General features: G+C 51.8%; 1 protein-coding gene across 1 annotated transcript; it reads right to left on the bottom strand.

Moving 5' to 3' along the window:
- Positions 1-1,005: 1,005 nt before the first annotated feature.
- On the bottom strand, positions 1,006-16,600 carry SDR42E2 (short chain dehydrogenase/reductase family 42E, member 2; the record flags this gene model as incomplete). The annotated part of the gene is made up of 12 exons (XM_081300063.1): positions 1,006-1,666; positions 4,563-4,636; positions 5,945-6,008; positions 7,240-7,305; positions 7,733-7,870; positions 9,285-9,367; positions 12,096-12,171; positions 12,793-12,911; positions 13,517-13,574; positions 15,477-15,572; positions 16,055-16,278; positions 16,501-16,600. 12 exons carry the CDS (start codon positions 16,598-16,600, stop codon positions 1,412-1,414), a joined length of 1,353 nt encoding a protein of 450 aa, XP_081156189.1. The 3' UTR covers positions 1,006-1,411.
- Positions 16,601-19,747: the final 3,147 nt, after the last annotated feature.

Below are 19,747 nucleotides of genomic sequence, written 5' to 3'. Positions count from 1 at the left end.
ATATACACACATGCAATGCCACCTAGAAGACCAGCATGCCATTTTAAGCTCCTTTACACACTGTCTTCCTTGTTCATCAGAGTCACATTCTGAGATGATCGATGACTGCCATAGTTGGTATGACTGCTATAGTTGATTAGCACATTCCTTCCCTTCCATCACAAGCTCGTGAGGGCTTTCTCTTCTGCCACGATCCATGGCGTTTGCTCAGTCAATTCCATGTCTGCACATTATGATATACATATATACATGGATCTATTTACACACTGAAATCTTGGTATCCACAGCTGATATCAACATGATAAGAGGTGCAATTTCTATGGGGAGCAGGGTTGGATTAATAAATTCTGTGGTCTTAACCTTTAAAGATGACAGTGATCAATCACCACTACCCCTCATTAACAAATAGGGACAATAATAAGTCGTAAAATATGACCAATTAAACCCTGCTTTCCCCATTATAACTATATTGGTACTTTTTGGACACATCCAATACTTGACAAAGTTTCTTTTATCCTGCCCGATCTGGAATGGAAACTTGTGTTTACCATGCTGAATCATCTCCAGAAGCATAAACCGGGAACCCCCAGAAGCCAAGTTGGGCTGGGCAGAAAGAAGCCTGCCTGGGTCTCTAGGTCCCTCCAAGCTCCAGCTCGGTTGTGTGAATGGGAGAACCACGACTTTTGAATGGGGGGGATCAAACGCAAAGTTACTAAAATGGGTTTAACCCAAGATTCCGAAACGATATCGATGAAGATGCCCAAAGAAGCCCGAGAGGGGTGGACGATCCGCTATTCCGGGAAAAGGCTGCAGGAAACGCAAACTCCACAGACGCCACCCAGGGGTACTGGCCCTCAGACCCTTGTCTGGGAGGCGGGGCTGAAAGGGGGTGGAGCCAGAGGGAGTGGGCGGGGCCAGGGCCGCATTACAACAGGGAAGGAATGGACACAGGAGGAGGGAGCCAATCCAGTCCCAGAAGGAGAAACCAGAGGATGGGCTCAAACGAAGGGGTGAGGCCAGAAAGTGGGCAGAGCCAGAGCAGGGAAGTGTCCAGGGGGGCGGGCCGGGACTGGGCCGGCGTGGGAAGGCCGGGAAGGCCTGGAAGACCCAGCAGGCTGAGGCTGGGACTCTCAGAAACTGGGCCAGGCCGGGGGGGAGGAGCTAGAGGCGGGGCCAGGGCGCAGAGGGCGGATCAAGGGCGTGGCTAGGGCGCGGGCGGCCGAGCGGGGGCGTGCCCAAACACGGAGGGCGGGGCGAGTACAACCCGGAATGCTGATGGGGGCGTGGCTAGGACCAAGGGGCGGGGTTAGAACGCAGAGGCCGGTCCAAATCCCCAGGGCCAGGAGGGGAGGGTACTAGCACCGAGAACCCGGCAGACAGAACTGAGCAGGCGCTCCAGAGTGGCGAGAGGTCAGAGGCGCCTCCCCGCCGCCTGCACGGGCTGCAGGCCTAGGAAATGCAGGGCGAGGCCGAGCAGGCCCAGGAGAAGCAGCAGCCCGAGCAGCAGCCGCAGGAGCGTCTGCGATGTGGAGCCGCTGGGCTGCCGGGTGGTGGACTGCACGTATCGCTCCACCGCGTCGGCGAAGCTGAACTTGTCGGGAGAGTAGCCCAACTGAGCACGGGCCTTGGCGATCTGGAAGGTGTGCGTCACTGCCACGCTGAGCACCTGCGGGAGAGGCGGGACAGCCAAGGGCCGGGCTAGTGGTCAGGGCGAGCATCCTCGACCTTATTGTTTGTGGAGAGGGAAAAGAGAACTTAGGCATTGCGCCTCCATCACACAGAGGTTTTAAAGGACCCGGCTGCTGCGTCTTGCTTCTGCAGTGTCCCAATGGGCAGGGATTCCTTTCTCTCTGATGCCTCCATTTTCTTAGAGGGCGCCACCTCCAGGATACCTTTTCCGCATTTCTTCCTTGAGCCCAGCTGAATTGGCACCCTATTTAATTCCTGGTTCCTAAGAAGCAAATGTCCCACCTCTGCACTTCCCTTCCCGGCCTAGCACCGTGCTGAACCTCAGGAGATCCTTGATGCATTCTTGGCAGAAGCCGAATGCCCTGCCTGTGGCCAGAAAAACTTCTCCAAGGAGCTGGGGATATAGCTACAGTTGGTAGAGTGCTTGCCTGCCATGCACAAGGCCCTGGGTTTGATCCCCAGCACCGCCCCCTACACACAATACTTCTTCAAGAAACTGTGGAGCAGGAGGCCTCAGTTGCAGGCTTCAATCCCTCCCAGCTAATTAGCTGTGTCTTCCTAAGACAGGAATTCAGTTATGCACAAGTGATCACTCTCTCAGGTCTGATCTGCATTTTTCCTGCCACTGGGGCCCACAGTCTTCAAGAGTAATAATGACAGGTATCATGAAACATACCTTGTGCTTGCCCTGACCCAAACCTTGATATGCCTTATTTTATTTACTCTTCTAAGATGGTACCATCTCCTCTGGGCATATTTGAAAATTGAAGATCAGAGGGCTTAAATGACTTGCCCAGGGTCACACAGGAGAGCTGCATTCTATCTAGCCCATGTTCTTCCCTGCCATACTAGTTTGGAGATGCCCTCTCACCTGTCTCATTTCTTCCTCTCTTGTTTCTCAGCTGGACATTGGGGAAGGGTCCACCAGTTGCTTGATTCTCCCATGGCACTTGCAATCGTCTCTGGGGTCAAGCCCCTGGTCTTGGACACTTCCGTGGAACAGGGAGAGAGGCCAGCTCTTGTTCTTTTGGGCACCAGTTAGTTCAGGGATTTGGGGAGTGCAGATGTAAGCGTATTTTTAGCTGAGTTAATATTCCAAACATATTTATTGACTACCTATTATATAGAGATATAGCTGTGAACTAACACAGGCCCTGGCACACAATATTCTCAGAGATCAGGCTTAAATGTGACCTCATTCCTGACTTCCTCAGAGCTGGCTTAGGTGTCCCTTTTGCATACTCGGCATTCCTCATCATTTCTCTGGATAGCTGTCATCACAGTGTGTGGAGTTGCCTGGTTTATAATAAGGATGTCTTCCTTTTTAGACTGTGAGATCTCTGGGGGTAAGGACCATCTTCTTGCTTCCATTGCTCATCAGGTACCTGGCACACAGTAGGTGCTCAATAAATGATAAATGAAAAGCTGTAAATCAAACTGGAAAGCTGATTGGTATGTCACAGACTAGCCAGCAGAGGGTGCCTAAACCACAGCTGAAAAACTTCCCCAGCTAACTGAGATCTTCTGCTCCTGAGCTGAACAAGGAAATCTACCATTTAGACAGGAGGGAGTGGGGCCAAGTTTTTGCCTGACCACAATCCAGTAGCACCTTGGCAGCTCTTTTGCACTACCAGGTGTGGTTCCTGATGCACTTGGCAAGCTAGCAATTAAGCCTGGAGTTATTTAGGTCTGGGTTCGAATCCCAGTGATATTATTTGAGTGAGCATGGGCAGGTTATTTCACTATGTGTCTCATTTCCTCCTCTGCAAATGGACATAACAGAATCTACAACTGACCATAGCAGTGAAAATGAAATGGCATTAAGGGACTGGGCCTAGCATTCTCACCATCACTCAATAGATGGTCACTATCATTCTCTCTGCTGGTCTGGAGGGTTCAAAGGAGAAATTATAGGTAGGTAACTCTCTCCTCTCAACTCTTGGGTCAGAAAGCTCTAGACCTGAAGTCCAGTCAATTCCAGTAGGGTGTGACCTTGGGCAAGCCACTAATTTCTCTATTGATGCTCACTGTCTTATGAGTAGCGAGCATAACCATTTGCCTTTCCTAATGTAGCAGGGCATCAGAGAACATCAAAGGGGACGGTGGACTGAAGGGTTTTTGCAAATAACCCCAAACACCAGCTGTTGTGCTACTGTTTGCAATCTGAATTAAAATAGCCTCTCTTTTAAGCTATATGTGCCAAGCAAATATAAAACTGTATCTTTGTTGGGTGCTGTGACACTCGCCTGTAATCCCAGAAATTCAGGGAGGTAGAAGTGGGAGGATCACAAGTTCTAGCTCAGCCTTGGCCACTTAGCAAGGCCCTATCTTAAAATAAATAAAAAGGGCTGGGGGTGTAGCTCAGGGGTAGAGTACCTTGGGTTCAATCTCTAGTAGCACAAAACCAAACGACCTGCATCATCATTACTATAAGTATTCTGTACACAGTAGGTCTATACTTATTATCCAGTAAGCATGAACTGAGGCTGGACCCACCAGGTCTTTTGTGTGTGTGTGCATGTGGATGTGTGCCTGTGCACATGTATTGAGAGTTGATGATGGGGTTGGTGGTGTTCAAAAGCCTGAATGTCACGGAGCTTGCTTTTGGGCTCCTCCAGTCTGTCTGGAAAGCTAAGTTGCGTATGAGTGAAATAAGGCATGCAGGACTGGCTTGCACCAGGAGGGCACAAACAAAGCTGTGACTGGGATGATTATAAAGGTCCTGGACTAAACCTGGGACTAAACAGAAGGTTCTGAGACCTTAGCCAAGTATCCAGCTGTGCTGTCCAGGATGAGGCGGCAGTGAGGATGTGTGGGGGTGGGGGGAAGAGGAGGTTCAAGGGCCATAGCTTCCCTGTTAGCAGCCCACTTACCTCACTGCGAGTGAGCAGAGGGGGGACACTGCAGATGGGCCGAAGGATCAGGTGCAGGAACTCCATCATGGTGGCTGTGGGGAGAGGGGCCAGGGACAAGGGCCTCCATCAGTGCAAACTTCAGGAGGCCCTCAGAGACCTATCAATGGGGGAAATTATTTGCTTTGCTCAGGGTCCCTTTTGCAAAAGTCATTGGATTCCTTTCAATTAGCAGCACATGCTGGGGTACCTTTGTGGCTGGGGACCAAGTCACAAGTAAACCTGCTATGGCAGTAATATTAAGGACAGAGGTTTGGGGCTGGGGCGCAGTGGTAGAGCGCTCACCTCGCACAGTTGGGGCACTGAGTTTGATCCTCAGCATCACTTAAAAATAAATAAATAAAGATATTGTGTCCATCTACAACTTAAAAAAATTTGGAAAAAAAAGAGGTTTTAGGTAAATGTGAGCCAACTCGAAGTCCTCTCTAGAATTCCTCTCCTATTCTCTTGAGAGCAGTGCAGTGGGCCACTTTAAGAAGTACTGCTATGGGCTGGGGATGTGGCTCTGGGTTGAGCATCCCTGGGTTCAATCCCTGGCACAAACACAAAAAAAGAAATACTGCCACTTCCCTCCCACCCGCTTCCCGCTGATCCTGACATCACTGGTCTAAGGTTTGCCTGGAGTATTTTTCTGTTCAGAGTCCCAGGGGGGCGGTCAGCAGTGTCAATCACTGTGGCAACACTGCACATGAGAAGTCATCCTGTGCGTGGGTGTGCCCAGGAGGGTGCGTTTGCAAATGTGGTGCATTTAAAATATAGCAGATTCCACAAAAGGTGGGTCAGGAACACAGCCATTTGTGACTTGAGGGCTACCTGTCCCCTTGGGCTGATCACTCCGTGCCCGATGTCTGCTCTATATTCCAGATGGAAAGAGGCCAGCAAAGGGCACAGAAGCCAGGACACTGTGGAGAGGGGCGTGGGAGCAGGGGCTGACCTTCAGGATAAGCAGGAGAATCTAGGGTCAAAAGGAAGTTCCATGTGTCCCAAAGCAACCCCAACTTCAAGGTGACCTTGGGGAGAGGGCAACTCCAGGGCTCCCTCTCCCCTTGTCTGGCATGTCTCCCCAGCATGGGCTGTAGGGAGCCAGCCGTGCCTAGGCCTTGCAAGTGGGTTAGGGTGTAAACAGGCCCAGGCCCATGATAAGGGAAGTGAGGTGCCTATGGAGCCCACATGTTCAAGGGCAGGGTAGGGCTTGGCTCACCTGCACGGCCTCTTTAAGTTTTGGGCCCTTGATACCACACCACATTCCCTTATCTTAGTCCTGGTCCTGAATTTCAAATAAGGTAAAGCACTCGCACGTGCACCTGGCACATGGAGGCCTTCATACACTCTCCTCTCCTTACCTGCCAGGTAAACCCAGGAAGTAGGCAACTGGATCCATGGCTGGTGGTACCCCAGCTTCTCAAACTGCAAGGGAACATGGCCTGAGATGAGATAGGTTGTCCACCTGCTCCTCCTACCCTGGGGCCCGCAGAAGACCCCACCAACCCACAGCCAGCCCCATGCCTGCACCAGTCTTGAAATGAAATCTCTCCTTGGTCTGGGCGACTCATGGCATGAGTTGAATGCATGGGATGAGTTTGAACCTGGGCTCATTCACATTATTTAATTATTATTTACATCTGCCCACACCTGAAGACACTCCCAGGTACTGAAGTAAAATTGATTTTTCTAGAATCGATTTATCTGTTAAAGTTGGGGTGGTGGTGGGGGGAAGACCCAGCAAATGTGTGGAAGATGGCAGGACAGTTCTGAAGGATCTACTAAAATCTAATGAAATCTCCAGGACAGCCATCCTGGCTGGCCATGGATGAATTGTGTAACAACTCTCCAAGTCAGAGAGACCAAAACAAGGCGAGTGGGATGCAGAGAAATTGGAGCCCTCTTATGCTGTTGGAGAGATGGAAAATAATGTGGCCCCTTTGGAAACCCATCTGGCAGTTCCTCTACAAAAGGCTAAACAGAGTTTCCATATAACCTGGCAGATCCATTCCTAGGTATGCATGAAAACATAACAAAACATAACAAAAATGCATACAAATGTTCTTTGTTCTATTCATAACAGCTCAAAAGTGGAGGAACCCAAATCTCTATCAACTGATGAAGGGCCAAAACAGCATTCGGTCTAGCCACAGATGCAGTATTTTGGCAATAAAATGGAATGAGCTAGGCCCAGTGGCACACGTCTGTAATCACAGAAGCTGGAAGATCACAAGTTCAAGGCCAGCTTCAGCAACTTAGTGAGGCCCTAAGCAATTTAGTGAGACCCTGTCTCTAAATAAAATATTAAAAAGGGCTGTGGGTGTGGCTCAGCAGCAGAGCACTTGCCTAGCCTGTGCAAGGCCCCTGCTTTTGTTTCATCCCCAGCACCACAAAATATAAAACTCCACAGGGCTCGAAGCCATCGTGAATCAGGAGGCAAGTCAGGAAGGAGCTGTGACAAGTTGGGTAAATACATGGCCTTACCCAGGGGCAGCCACAGCTCAGCTGCAGCCAGTTCCCATCTCGCGCAGGGGACCATGTTGCCAGAGCTGGTTTGTAACATGAAATCTGATTTTTTGGAAGCAGGAGAGTTGACAGGGAGAGACGACAGGATTGCAGGTACCTACTCCAGGATCGGGTGGTGCTTGATACCTACCAGGGGTGCCATCCACTCAAAGAGGTTGACGCTTTCCCCGTCATTGATGTAGTAGGCCTGCCCACTCTGAGGGGGACACAGGGAGGAGGACAGTCAGGCATCTGCCTATCTGCTGACCCCACCCTTTCCAATGGCTCTCAGCAGCTGCTCTAATCCCCTCATTATCTTGAGCAGCCCCCCAGGCCCAGGGACAGACCTGAGCCACTGCCTGTGAATTCTGGGGCCACCATACTGTGGGATCCCAATGTAGTCACCTAACCTCTCTGTACCTTACTTTACCTGAGAAACACGGAGAAACTAATGAAATCTCCCTCTTGAGCTGCTATGAAGACCCAATGTGACAATATTTGCAAAATGCTATGCATTGGGTGGTTGTCATTTTGGAATCAATGCCAGCCTCATAGGATCTTTGTGAAGAGGTAATAATGCCCTCTGAGGACCCAACAACCCTGGGGAACCCCTGACTGCAGCCTGTGGGACATCAGAGACTCACGGCCACATAGCCCTTGGCCGCTGAGAGGGCCTCTGCTGCCAGCACGTGAGCCTGCACCAGATTGCGGACGTGGACCCAGTTCATCCGTGTCCTGCGGTCCCCAAATCGGAACATCAACAGCCTCCTCTTGATGTGGCCCTGGCACAGGGTGAGGGGTCAGTAAACACAGGGACTCAGTCTGGGGTGACTTTACATTCCCTCTGATGCCCACCCACGGTCCCAACTGTCTGGCTCCAGGCCAAGCCCTTTGCACTGCCAACGCCACTCAGCTGGGGACATGCCACCCTGGCACCACCTTTGATGTCCCCGCCTTCTGTCACACCGCACCTCTGACCCATCGGCAAGTCCAGGTGGCCCTGCTCTTAGGATTTACCCAGATTCCGGCCACTTGTGACCCTGACTGCTGCCTTCATCTCCCACCTGGACACTGACCACAGCTTCCTGACCCTCAGCTGATCCCACACAGTGGGGGGCCCATTCCCAAGGCAGACCATGTCTCTCCTGGCTGGAATCATCCCTGGGTGTCCAGCTTGTCACTGAAAGCTGGTGTCCTGACAGATGGCCAAGAAGCCCTTCCTGGTCAGGCCCCGGCGACTTTGCCTCCTACTAATGACTATGGCTTATCATCCGCCTCCTGTGTGAGAACAGAAGCCCACAGCGTGGGAGTCCTCTGCTTTGTTCACTGATCTGTCTCAAAATCTAGAGCCTCCGGAGCACATAGTAGGAATTCAACAAATATTTGTTGAATGAATAACTGAAGGGAGGCGGGAAGGAGTCACTGGGGTTGACCTCACATCCCCCAAGAACCTGGTCAACTTAAGAAACAGAAAACAGACCTAAGGCTCCCGTGGAGGCGTGTTCTAAAACTGCAGACTGCAGCAGTCACCTCCGGTGGCCCCCGTTCCCCCCAGGGCCTTCCACTCCCAGATGAGACTCAGCCACAGGAACCTCTTGGTGCTTCCCACGTTGGCCAGGACCTTTCTCTTCTCTCGGTGTGTGTCTGAGCTGCCTCCTCTACCTGGTCTACCTTCTCCCTGCCACCCCACTCCTCCCATTAATCCCTCAAGGAAGCCCTCCAGGACCCCTCGCCAGGCTCGTCTTTTCATGTCCCTGTGCCCAGCGCTCACCAGGCTGAAGCTGTAAACATGGTATGTGTCGCTCTAACCAGGCTGTGAGCTATGGGAGGACAGGACCTTGTGGCTCTATGCCCCGTACCTAGCCTTTTCCAGAGAAGGTTTTCTGTAGCAAGACCCTTGCTTGCTAGTGTGAGATGACCCACCCAGCCCTCGGGGACCCATGTGTGAGCGGGGGCAATAGGCTCCCCTCTGTCTTCCCAACCCACGCCTCGGCCTGTCTGGCATACGTGACAGCTCTGCTCCTGGTAAGGCTGAGGGGCCCATGAACTGCTGGGGTCATGGGCATCTGAGGGTCCTAGGCTCCGGACCCTCTGCCTTCAGCTCAATATGGTGACCACGGACAGGGAGGCCCCGTCACTGTTGCTCATCAACCTGGCTCCCTCTGCCTGGGGTCCTGGAAGTCTGGGGTAACATACCGCCACTCGGGGTAGGTGCCTCTGCTCTTCAGGGCCGTAGATCCCTGGGGGCCGCAGCACACAGGTCCGAAGAATACCCCCTCCTAGGACACAGGGGTGGGTGGTCAGGAGATTGGGGAGGAGCATCCCATCAGGGAAGGGAAGCTCCGTGCTGTTTACACCTCCTGGGCCTTCTCTGGTGTAGACCACCCTCTACCACTGGCAGCCCACCCTCCTGTGGGGAGACTCTCTCTGCAAGGTCTTGGGGGCTAGCCATTTAGATGGTAGCCATGGGACTCTTTCACCTAAAAAGCAATACTGAGCATCATTGTTACCAAGACCCAAATCCTAGAAGGCCCACCCTAAAGAGACTAGTCATCAGTTCCTGCCACCCAGGTCCTTGAACTGCCCCAACTCTGTCCTTTCCGAGATCTTTTGGCCATTTTTCTGGAAATCTATTTTCTAGAAGCTTTGCCACATTCTTCCAACCTAAGTTCCCTTTCTCCACACGTGAGCCAGGGCTGGCGTTTCTGCATCAACTCAACACCCTACTGCTACATCCCCCAACGTCCTCACTTGACAATGAGGCCCAGAATGGCAGGTGAAATTGTGGCTCCCCCAAAAAAAAAGACATCCATATTACAGAACCTGCAGATGTGACCCTATTTGGAAAGAAGGTCTTTGTAGTTGTAATCTGGAGCTTTAGATCATCCTGTATTATGTAGCTGGGCCCTAAATTCAATGACAAAAGTCCTTATAAGAGATCCTCAGAGGGGCTGGGGTTGTAGCTCAGTGGTAGAGCGCTTGCCTTGCATACACAAGGCCCTGGGTTTGATCCTCAGTACCACATAAATTAAAAAGAGAGAGAGGAGAGAGAGAGAGAGAGAGAGAGAGAGAGAGAGAGAGAGAGAGAGAGAGAGAGGCCCAGAGAAGAGGAAGCAGGTAAAGACAAAGGCAGAGCTGGAGTTGGATTTTTCCCCCTTTTAAAAAAATGTTTTGTGAGGTTTATTCAAAGTTATTGTTGTAACTAAAATTTCCTTTTTGATACTAGCCATTGAATCCAGGGGTGCTTTACCACTAACCTATAACCCAGCCCTTTTAATTTCTTTTATTTATTTTTTTTGAGACAGGTTCTCACTAAGTTGCCTTGGGCCTCACTAAGGTGCTGAGGCTGGCCTTGAACTTGCGATCGATCCTCCTGTCTCAGGCTCCTGAGTTGCTGGAATTACAGGTGTGTGCCACCATGTCCAACCTGGGCAGGAATTCAGCAGCCACAAACCACAGAATGCCCAGGACCACAAGAAACTGGAGGAGACATGGAAGGATTCTCCCCTAGAGCCTTCAGAGGGAGGTGGCCCAGCTCACACCTTGATTTCAAGATCTTGGCCTCCAGATGAGTCCAGAAGAAATTTCTGTTGTTTAAAGAGACCAAATTTGTGGTAGCCATAGGACACTAACCTGCCCAGAGACAGGAGGACACAACTGCATTGATGCTGAGCTGGGAACTAGATCTCAGACTCAGCATCAATGTCAATGGCACAGGGTCCTCTGTGCCAATTTAGAGGGACAGTCCCAGCGACCAGCTTGGGTAGTAGGAAGTGGAAATCATCTGGGGTGAATATGGCTGGACTCCTGGAAGGCAGGTGTCAGGTGAGCTGCCCTGTAAACAACCTGCAGCTAAGTTTAAACTCTGGGTCCCCGGGGCATGGTGGAGGGAGGTCAGGTTGCATCTGACAGTGGCCAGTGGGGCACTGGGCAGCCACGTCACAGAGGGGCCGGGCCCAGGGTATCCATGACTCTCCTGACCATGGAAAGCTGTGGATGCATATAAATTATTCTCAGCCGGAGGATTAGGTGTCTGGCATGCAGGCTGTGGTTGGAGTGGGGAGGCCCCAGGTAGAGAAGAGAATTCAACCACAAGGGGTTAGACCACTGGATGTTTCCACTGGGATCAGAGGTGGACGCCTGGCTGGCCCAGGGTATCAGGGGCTGGGGAACATTTTAGAAAAACGTTCCCCGGGCTTTAGAGACCTGCTCTTCTGTGCCTCATGTGCAGTACAGTGGTTAAACCCCAGGCTCTGGCAGAGACTCCCCTGAGGTTCAAATTCCACCTCAACAACTTCACAATGGAGTGACCTTGAGTTAAGCCAGTTATTCGGTCTCGGTTTTCTCACCTCTAAACTAGAACTAATGATTTCAAATATCCCTTGCTCTCTACACCGGCTTGGCTCCCAAGTTTAGATGATTTTGATCATAAAGGGAAACCAAGCCATCTGATTCTCTTCTGTTTCTGAATTTCAGAAAGCTTTCAGAGCTTTTTGCAGATAAGATTAGCATGCAATAGAGGACCTGGTGTGTAGTAAGCACTCAGTAAATGTGGACTGTTCACATTCTGTTATTATTTCTCTATAACCAGAAGAGAGAATGCAATGAGGTAGCAGAGGCAGATTTTTCTGGAAAGCTATTGAAGGTTAGACTTTCAGGTTCTTCGTTTGCACCACCCTTCCACAGGGCTCAGCTTATTCTATATTTAATTTGTTGTACCCTTTTATCTAAAGAGGATCCCCACACCTGGATCCACTCCTGTGAGACAAGAAAGAGACTTCAACCTTGGGTGAGCCCCAGCCTCTTCCCCACCAGATGGGCAGAGGCTGGACCAGACTCTTTTGAGACTGCCTTGCTGCAGGTGAAACATAGCAGGTGCTCAGGATGCTCTGAATGATGAAAAGCCGAGTCCCTGGGGACTGTCCCTTGGAAGGAAGGCAGGTCCAGACACATGTCAGCTAGAAGCCACAATCACGTGGGCATTTCAGAGAAGGCCCCGGTGCTCACCTGGGAGAGGAGTCCCGTTGGCCATGAGGGTCAACTGGTCGGCGATGGCTTTGGTTCGGGAGTAGTGGTCTATGTGCTGCCGGGGGACAAGGAGAACAGAGCCACAAGATGGGGGTCAGCAACGCTACTGGCAATGCCCGGCCAGCCTGGCCCAGCCCAAGGCTACACCTTGCCTTTCAGATGGGAAGGTGTGGATCTGGGAGATGGCCAACCCTGAGCCCCACTGCCTCTCTCTCCCTCTGGGTGGGAGGACAGGGCTCTCCTTCCAGAGTCACAGGAACAGAAGTGCACTGGATGCAAGGTAGTAAGACAACCAGGGCACCTTGACTCAGGGAGGCTCCTGCCAGCTCCCTATGTCTGCCCTGTGCCACTCACAGGTGCTGGTCACTCATTGGAGGAGTTACTTATGTTACCCTTTAGTGTTCCCATGATGTTTTCACACTCATTATCTCATTTCCTGCCTTCCATGACCCCCTGGTAATCATTTGTCAGATGAAGAAACAGAGGTTCAGAGTGGTGAAGCCACTTGCTCAGGGTCACACAGGTTGAAAGGAGCTGGGGCTCAAGGCCAGAGGACTTTCACAACCCCTTCAACTTGACAAACTAAAATCGGATCAGGCCTGTGCCCCCCAGTTTTGGGTATCCCTTCCTGCTGGGCCTCACCCTGGTCCCACCCTCCCCTTCTGGAGGTTAGTACCTGGTCCAGGGGGAAGTATGGCACCGAGTCCTCATGGCCCTGCTCTATGGGTTTCCCGCCGAATGCCACGTTGACGGTGCTGGTGTAGATGAGCCTCGGAACCCTCCGGCGGACACAGACTGCAGTGATTGACACGTGCCCATCCAGGGCTGAGTATGAGCGCGCCCACAGGCAAATCCAATCCTCTGGTCTCTTCCCGGTCTTCAACACACACCCCGACCCCCAGACCCTCCCATAATCCAGAGCAGCTCAAGAGGGAAGGTTTCCCCCAACTTGGGGTGGGTTGAAGCCTGGCTCCATGGGCCCCTTGGGGGCCAGGCCCACTTCCTTCCAGGGTGGCTTTGGCCCCTGAGCCACCCTGCCAGGGACAGGTCAGATGAAAGTCTCACTCAGTGGGGACAGAGAAAAAAAAGACACTCCAGAATGAGAGAGAAAGTCAAGGTGCAGGACGGGCCCCAAGGGCTCAGGTGTGGGTCTTCCATTAGGGGATTCAGCAACTTGTCTCACGGTCCTCCCCCGCCCCCACGTTCCCTGCCACACTGACAATTCCCATGCAGGTCCCCGAAAGGTCTGCACACAGGAAGGACGTGCTACCCACAGGCCCTCGCTGGGCAGGCAGGGCCAGGCCGGGAGGGTCATGCCTCTGTCCTCTGACCCTGTCCCCCACAGCTGGGCCTGTGGCAGGGGTGGGAGAGAAGGAGAACACAGTTGGTACACAGCCTACCATCGATCACTAGTTTGGTGCCTCCAACATTTATAGATTCAATCTGTTCTTTTTGCAGCTAAAAGACAAGACAGGGGTGGGAAGTCATGGTACTGTCCCCTGTCTTGTCCCTGAGGCCAGAGGCTGCCCTTAGGGTCAAGCAGGGGAGAGGGGCAGCAGAAAGTCCGGTGGGCACCCCACCACTGTGGGCAGGGGTCCTGGGAGGCCCACGGGGGTGTGGGTGCCCAGATCTGCACCACCTCCCCGATGGCAAGGGTGAGGTTCTGTCCCCATTCGGCCCTCAGCTCTCTCATCTGTAAAGTGAGGGTTGACCCTTTAGTGGTCACTGGGATTAAGTAAGACCCTTGGCAGGGGGTGGTGGCTGGCACAGGGCTGGCCACAGAAGAGTGACTCAAAATATGCTGGATTCTTTTTGTGCTTCCAAAGTCTCAGTTTCCTTCTCTGTAAAATGACATAGGAATACTGTCCATCGTAGTTACACTGGGGTGGAAACACCCAGAACAAACTCTGCATAGCAGCTCCCTAGGCCCCAGGGACAGGGCAAGCGCTCTACAATCCTCAATCTCATTTAATCCTTATAAAACCATCAAGAGGTGGGTTCCAGATTTATTTCAAGACTATTTTTCTTCTTAGCTGGGCACGGTGGTGTACTCCTGTAATCCCAGTGATGCAGGAGGCTGAGGCAGGAGGATCACAAGTTCAAAGCCAGCCCCAGCAACAGTGAGGCACTAAAGCAACTCAGTTTGAGACCCTGTCTCTAAATAAAATACAAAATGGGGCTGGGGCTCAGTGGCCAAGTGCCCTTGAGTTCAATCCCCAGGTCCCCTCAGTCCCCTCAAAAAATTCAAATAGTGCTGGGGGTGTGGCTCAGTGGAATTGCCTATTATGTGTGAGGCTCTGAGTTCCATCCCAGCTCTTAAAAAAAAAAAGCAACAAAGATACTTCAAGCAGTATAATGAAGAGGAAGTTTTCTCCCATTCCTGATTCCAAGTCTTCCTTTTCCCTCTCCAGAGGTAACTGTTATTAATAATTTTGTGTATGTTTACAATCTTTGTTTAAATATCAGCATATATGCCTGTGCCTTTAAATAAACATTTATCCTAGCATTTTTTTTTAAAAGCCAACAAGATATCAAACACTGTTTTACACCTTGGAGATTGTTCTGTTATGAACACATTCTGAATCATCTCATTTTTTTCCTAATGGCTGTGTGGAATTTCACTGTGTGAATTCAAAACAGTTTATTTATTTATTTATATAGATATTTTTAAAAAAATATTTCACAGGCTGGGGATGTGGCTCAAGCAGTAGCGTGCTCGCCTGGCATTGGTGAGGCATTGGGTTTGATCCTCAGCACCACATACAAATAAGATAAAAATGTTGTGTCCACCGAAAAATAAAAAATAAATATTTAAAAAAAATTTCTTAGTTGTCAATGGACATAAATAAATAAATTTTATTTATTTAAATGCGGTGCTGAGAATCAAAGCCAGTGCCTCACATGTGCTAGGCAAGTGCTCTACCACTGCACTACAACCGCAGCCCGAAGACTGTTTATTGAAATAGTCCCCAACAGATGGGCATTTAGGTTATCTCCAGCATTTTGTTATTAAAAGCAATATCATCAATATACAAATAAGTATAATTTCTGATTAAAGGGTGTATGTATGTTTTGGTAGATACTGTCACATGGGTTGTAACATAAGTAGTAGTAATGTCCTCACTTTCCAGGTGAGCAAAGAGAGGCTCAGAGAGGTTAACTTCCTCCAGGTCATATAGCTAGAAAGTGGCAGAACTAGTATTCGGTGTGGTGGATGTAGAATGCAGGCTGGGAATACCCAAATCCTTCCTGGAGGAGGTGACAGGCTACAGGCATACATGGGCACCAGTGGGTCTGGAGGGCAGAGCAAGACTGGAATCCCACTCTGTCTAACCGCAGGTATGAATGACAGGGCCTCACCCTCTCAGCACCAGACATTCCATAGGAGGCCACGTGGAAGACACAGTCCACCCCTTCCAAGGCACGGTGCAGGGCTTCCTCATCTCGGACATCAGCCTAAAACAGAGAAGAAGGAGTAGGGGTAGGAGGTTCAAGTCTAAGGCCATCTGAAATAATTGCATATTTCCAGGTCCCAGAGCCCACCCCTGGCCCAGCCCCGGCCAAGCATCTTCAGGGTCAGGAAAGACTGTGGAGCAGGGTTTACTACCTGACTCCACAGTTCACCCTCTTTATCTCTGGTCCCCATTCATCAGGGTCCCAGGGGCTGCGCTGGGCATTTCTCATGCACTATCTCATCAACCCCCTGAGACCCTTGTGAAATAGATATTATTATTGTCCCCTTTCTGTTGATGAGGACACCAAGGTTCAGGGATGTGGAGCCTTGTGACCACCGCTGCCCAGCTGGGAGGTAAGAGGTGGAGCAGGAGTTCAGACGGTCTGGCTCCAGGGCCTGGGACCTCAAACCCAACCCTGGTTTCACAACAGGCACTGTTCCCACCACCACCATCACAGGTCCCCCGAGAACCCCGTCCTTGCACCTGGATGAACTCAGTCCTTGGGGGCAGTTCCCACTGGGGTCTGCGTAGATCAAGCAGGATGACAGAAGTGCCACTCTTAGCCAGGCTGGAACCCAGGCTAAAGCCCAGGTAGCCTCCTCCTCCTGTCACCAGAACCTTCTGCCTGGGCGCCGGAGTGGGTTTGGACTGAGTCTTCGGCTGCGGTGCTGGTGCTGGGGTTGTTGACCCCCGTCGGGGCCCAGTCCCTGGTGACGGTGAAGTTCCTGGCCCAGGTCCTGACCCAGTTCCTGGGCCAGGTCTCAGAATAGCACCAGCTCCCGGCCCAGGCCCTGGAACCACACTGGGCCCTTGAGCAGCACCAGCTCTTGGCCCAGGCCCTAGAACCACACCAGGCCCTGGTCCAGGCCCTACAACAGCACTGGGTCCTGCTCCAAGCCCTGAACCAGACCCTACGCCAGGCCCTGGACCTGAGACCCCTCCCCTGGCCTGGCAGACAGGGCAGGTCTTCTCGCCCTGGCCTGCAGCTTTGCAGGTCTCTGGGGAGGAGCCTGTGGGGTTGGGCTTCATCCTCTACGGAGCCATGCAGGCCCACAAGTGGTCCACCTGTGGAGAAGAACAGAAGAAAGAACATTCTAGAACTGTCTCAAGACACACAGGTTATCAGACCCCTAAGGAGGGAGGAGAACTCCAGGTGGAAATCAGAGATCCTCAGGGTTCCTGGTGGACCTAGCTCTTTCAGAACCTCAGGAACTTCCAGAGGAGTTGCTCCCTCCCACAGAGAGAGCTGAAGGCAGCAAAGCCTTGGATTTTGTGGCCAGGGAAACCAAGGCCCAACGTCACACCACATGACTGAGATTTGTGACAAACATTCCTGACTTCCTACCAGTACCTCAAAATCCCAGTTCCCATGTAGTACCAGAAGAAGACAGATCCAGTCATGACCAAGGGGGACCTCAGAAGACTGGGAGGTGAGTGCTTTCTGAATGGAGAGATGGGAGGAGGAAGAAAAAGAGGAGGAGGAGGAGGAGGAAGAGAAGGAAGAGGAGGAGGAGAAGGAGGAGGAGGAAGAGAAGGAAGAGGAGGAGGAGGAGGAGGAGGAGGAGGAAGAGAAGGAAGAGGAGGAGGAGGAGGAGGAGGAGGAAGAGAAGGAAGAAGAGGAGGAGGAGGAGGAGGAGGAGGAGAATCCACATGGGATCCATAAGGACTTAGTGCCCTGGAAAAATGTGCATGATTTCAAGTACTATATGGCCCCCTGCGCTGACACCTGCTGAATCTGGTTCTCCCAGACCTCCACAGTGCAGGTGGCTGACTGCACAGGGTCTCCAGAGCTCCCTGCAGTCTTCAGGGTCAGGTCTGAGGACCTTAGAGACTAGCACTGAGGATCCAGTCTTCACTCAAGACTTCAAGTGAATCAGGCTTCCATCATAGTCACCATCATCAATCACCCCATCCTCCCCCTCCATTGGGAGATGAGGCTGGACCAGAGACCAGGTCACCTTAATCATTATGAAAGCTATGATTTCAGGTCTAGTGTGCACCAGGCCCCACCACTGCAGACAGCTACATCTCTGCCCTGCATGGCCCACATTGGCTGCAGGAAAGAGTGGGTGTTCATTGAGTAACTGTCTGATGAACCCCACGGTTGTTGCTGGTGGTGTCAGAGGCAGAGATTCAAGATATAGGGACTGGATCTTGAGTCTCCTATCACTGCATTGTTTGCCAAAGTTCTAGGTAAGGGATTGAGCCCTGCCACATGCAAGCAGAAGTAGTCATGGATTTAGTGGGATTGGGACATCTCTAATCACAATTATCTAGAGGATGAGCCTAATCCCCCCCATAGGGAGGAAACCAATACAGCCCCAGAATGGAGCCCCCCACTACCCAGGACTAGAGGCCTCCGTGGTGGGGAAGGATCTTCGGAAGGAGAGCTGTACCTACCCTACATTACTTTATGTGGCAAAACCCAGGACCAGCCTCAAGAGCCTCTCCCTGCCCCTTTGGTACCAGGGATTGAATTCAGGGGCACTTAAACCCCCAGCCCTTTTTATTTTGAGACAGGACCTGGCTAAGTTGCTGAGGGTGCCTTGGAACTTGGGATGCTCCTGCCTCAGCCTCCTAAGCAGAGGGCATTACAGGTGTGCACCACCACGCCGGCTTCAAGTGCTCATTTGCTGGGTGTGCTCTTGGGCAAGATCCTTAAAACCTCACTACACCTCGGTATTCCCAGCTGAAGTATGGGCCCATATTACCCTGGCTACTTTGTCTTCCCCACAGGATAGACCGAACAGAGGCCGAAGCTTTGTGCAAACCACTAGATGACAAGGTGCACGAAGATTTTTGCACCTAGAACAGTCGACACGAAGGCCTCCAGTCAACGGCTGCTGAACAAGTGAAACCACCCTGGCCTGTCCAGTGTCGGGGAGTGCTATGGCCAAGCGCGGGGCTGACCCCCCAGACACTGATGCATTTAATACTCCTGGAAATCCGCAGGGAAGTAGTGGCTACTGTCCCCATGGTCCAGAGAAGGAAACTGAGGCCCAGCGAACAGTAGGGAACTGTGATGAGTTACAGTAAATGTCTCAGCTGGAATCCAGGTCCAAGGGACCCCAAAGTTAGGTTTGGCTAAATTAGGGCACGGAGAGTCAGGGTCCGTCCCAGCGCGCGTCGCCCTCCTGGTGGCCTAAGGAGGCAGCCTGGGGCGCATTCTCTCCCTCTTCCTCCCCAGCCCGCACCGTCTCACCTGGCCCGGGTTCCCGCGGCGCTGCGTGCTCGCTGCGCCGGCTTGGGTCTCCGCGCCAAGCCCGGCGCAGCCAGGGCAGCACCTGGTCCCAGAGGGCGGGACTGGGCTCCGGGACCGCCCCCCTGCTCCCTCCGCCCCGCCCCGCCCCGCCCCGCGGGAGCACCTGCGCCCGCCCAGGCTGCGCCCCGGCAGGCAAAAGGACGCACAGCTGCGTGCCCAGCTCTGTCCTGCCTGCACAGTCCCACCCCCCCCACACACCCGAACCCCACGAAATGGCTTTTCTTCTCCACCAACCATCTATTCTCTCCCAATGTCCCTCTTTGTTCAGTCTGTTCTCCCTCCCTTCTTCCTTCGGTTCCTCATCCCACCATTTTCCCATCTCCCTCCAGATGTCTACCCAGTTTACTAACCTTTTTGCCCATCCATTCCTCTGTTCGTCTTTCCATCTGTCTTTGCACCTGTCCAAGCTTCCACCCATTCACAAATCCATCTTGTCTTTAGTCCACCTTCCCCCTACCAATCTTCCATTCATCCACTCATCCTTCCGTCCAACCCTCCGTCTACCCATCCATCCACCTATCCAGCCAAACTTCCATCCATCCAATTCATTCCACGTCTTTTTCTTTCCGCCCATACATCTACACTTCCTTTCTTGCATTCTTCCACCCATCTCTGTGTTCATCCATTTACCAATTCCATTGTTTCACTTAAAAAAAAAAAAAAAAAATATATATATATATATATATATATATATATATATATATATATATATGTTGTAGATGGGCACAGTACCTTTATTTTGTGTGGTGCTGAGGATCAAACTCAGTGCTCTACATGTACTAGGCAAGCGCTCTGCACTGAGCACATCCCGGGCTGCTCCCCCATTATTTCACTTTTAATGGTTATTTCCTTAGTGCTGCCCTTTGCCCTGCATGGGGGACCCAGATGGTTCCATCATCCCGGGAAAATTCATA

The sequence above is a fragment of the Spermophilus citellus genome, assembly GCF_964194105.1.
Source record: "Spermophilus citellus genome assembly, chromosome: 6".
In the NCBI taxonomy this organism is placed as follows: Eukaryota; Metazoa; Chordata; class Mammalia; order Rodentia; family Sciuridae; genus Spermophilus; species Spermophilus citellus.
Note: the sequence above shows the minus strand (reverse complement) of the source record. Positions and strands in the feature narration are given on the sequence as shown.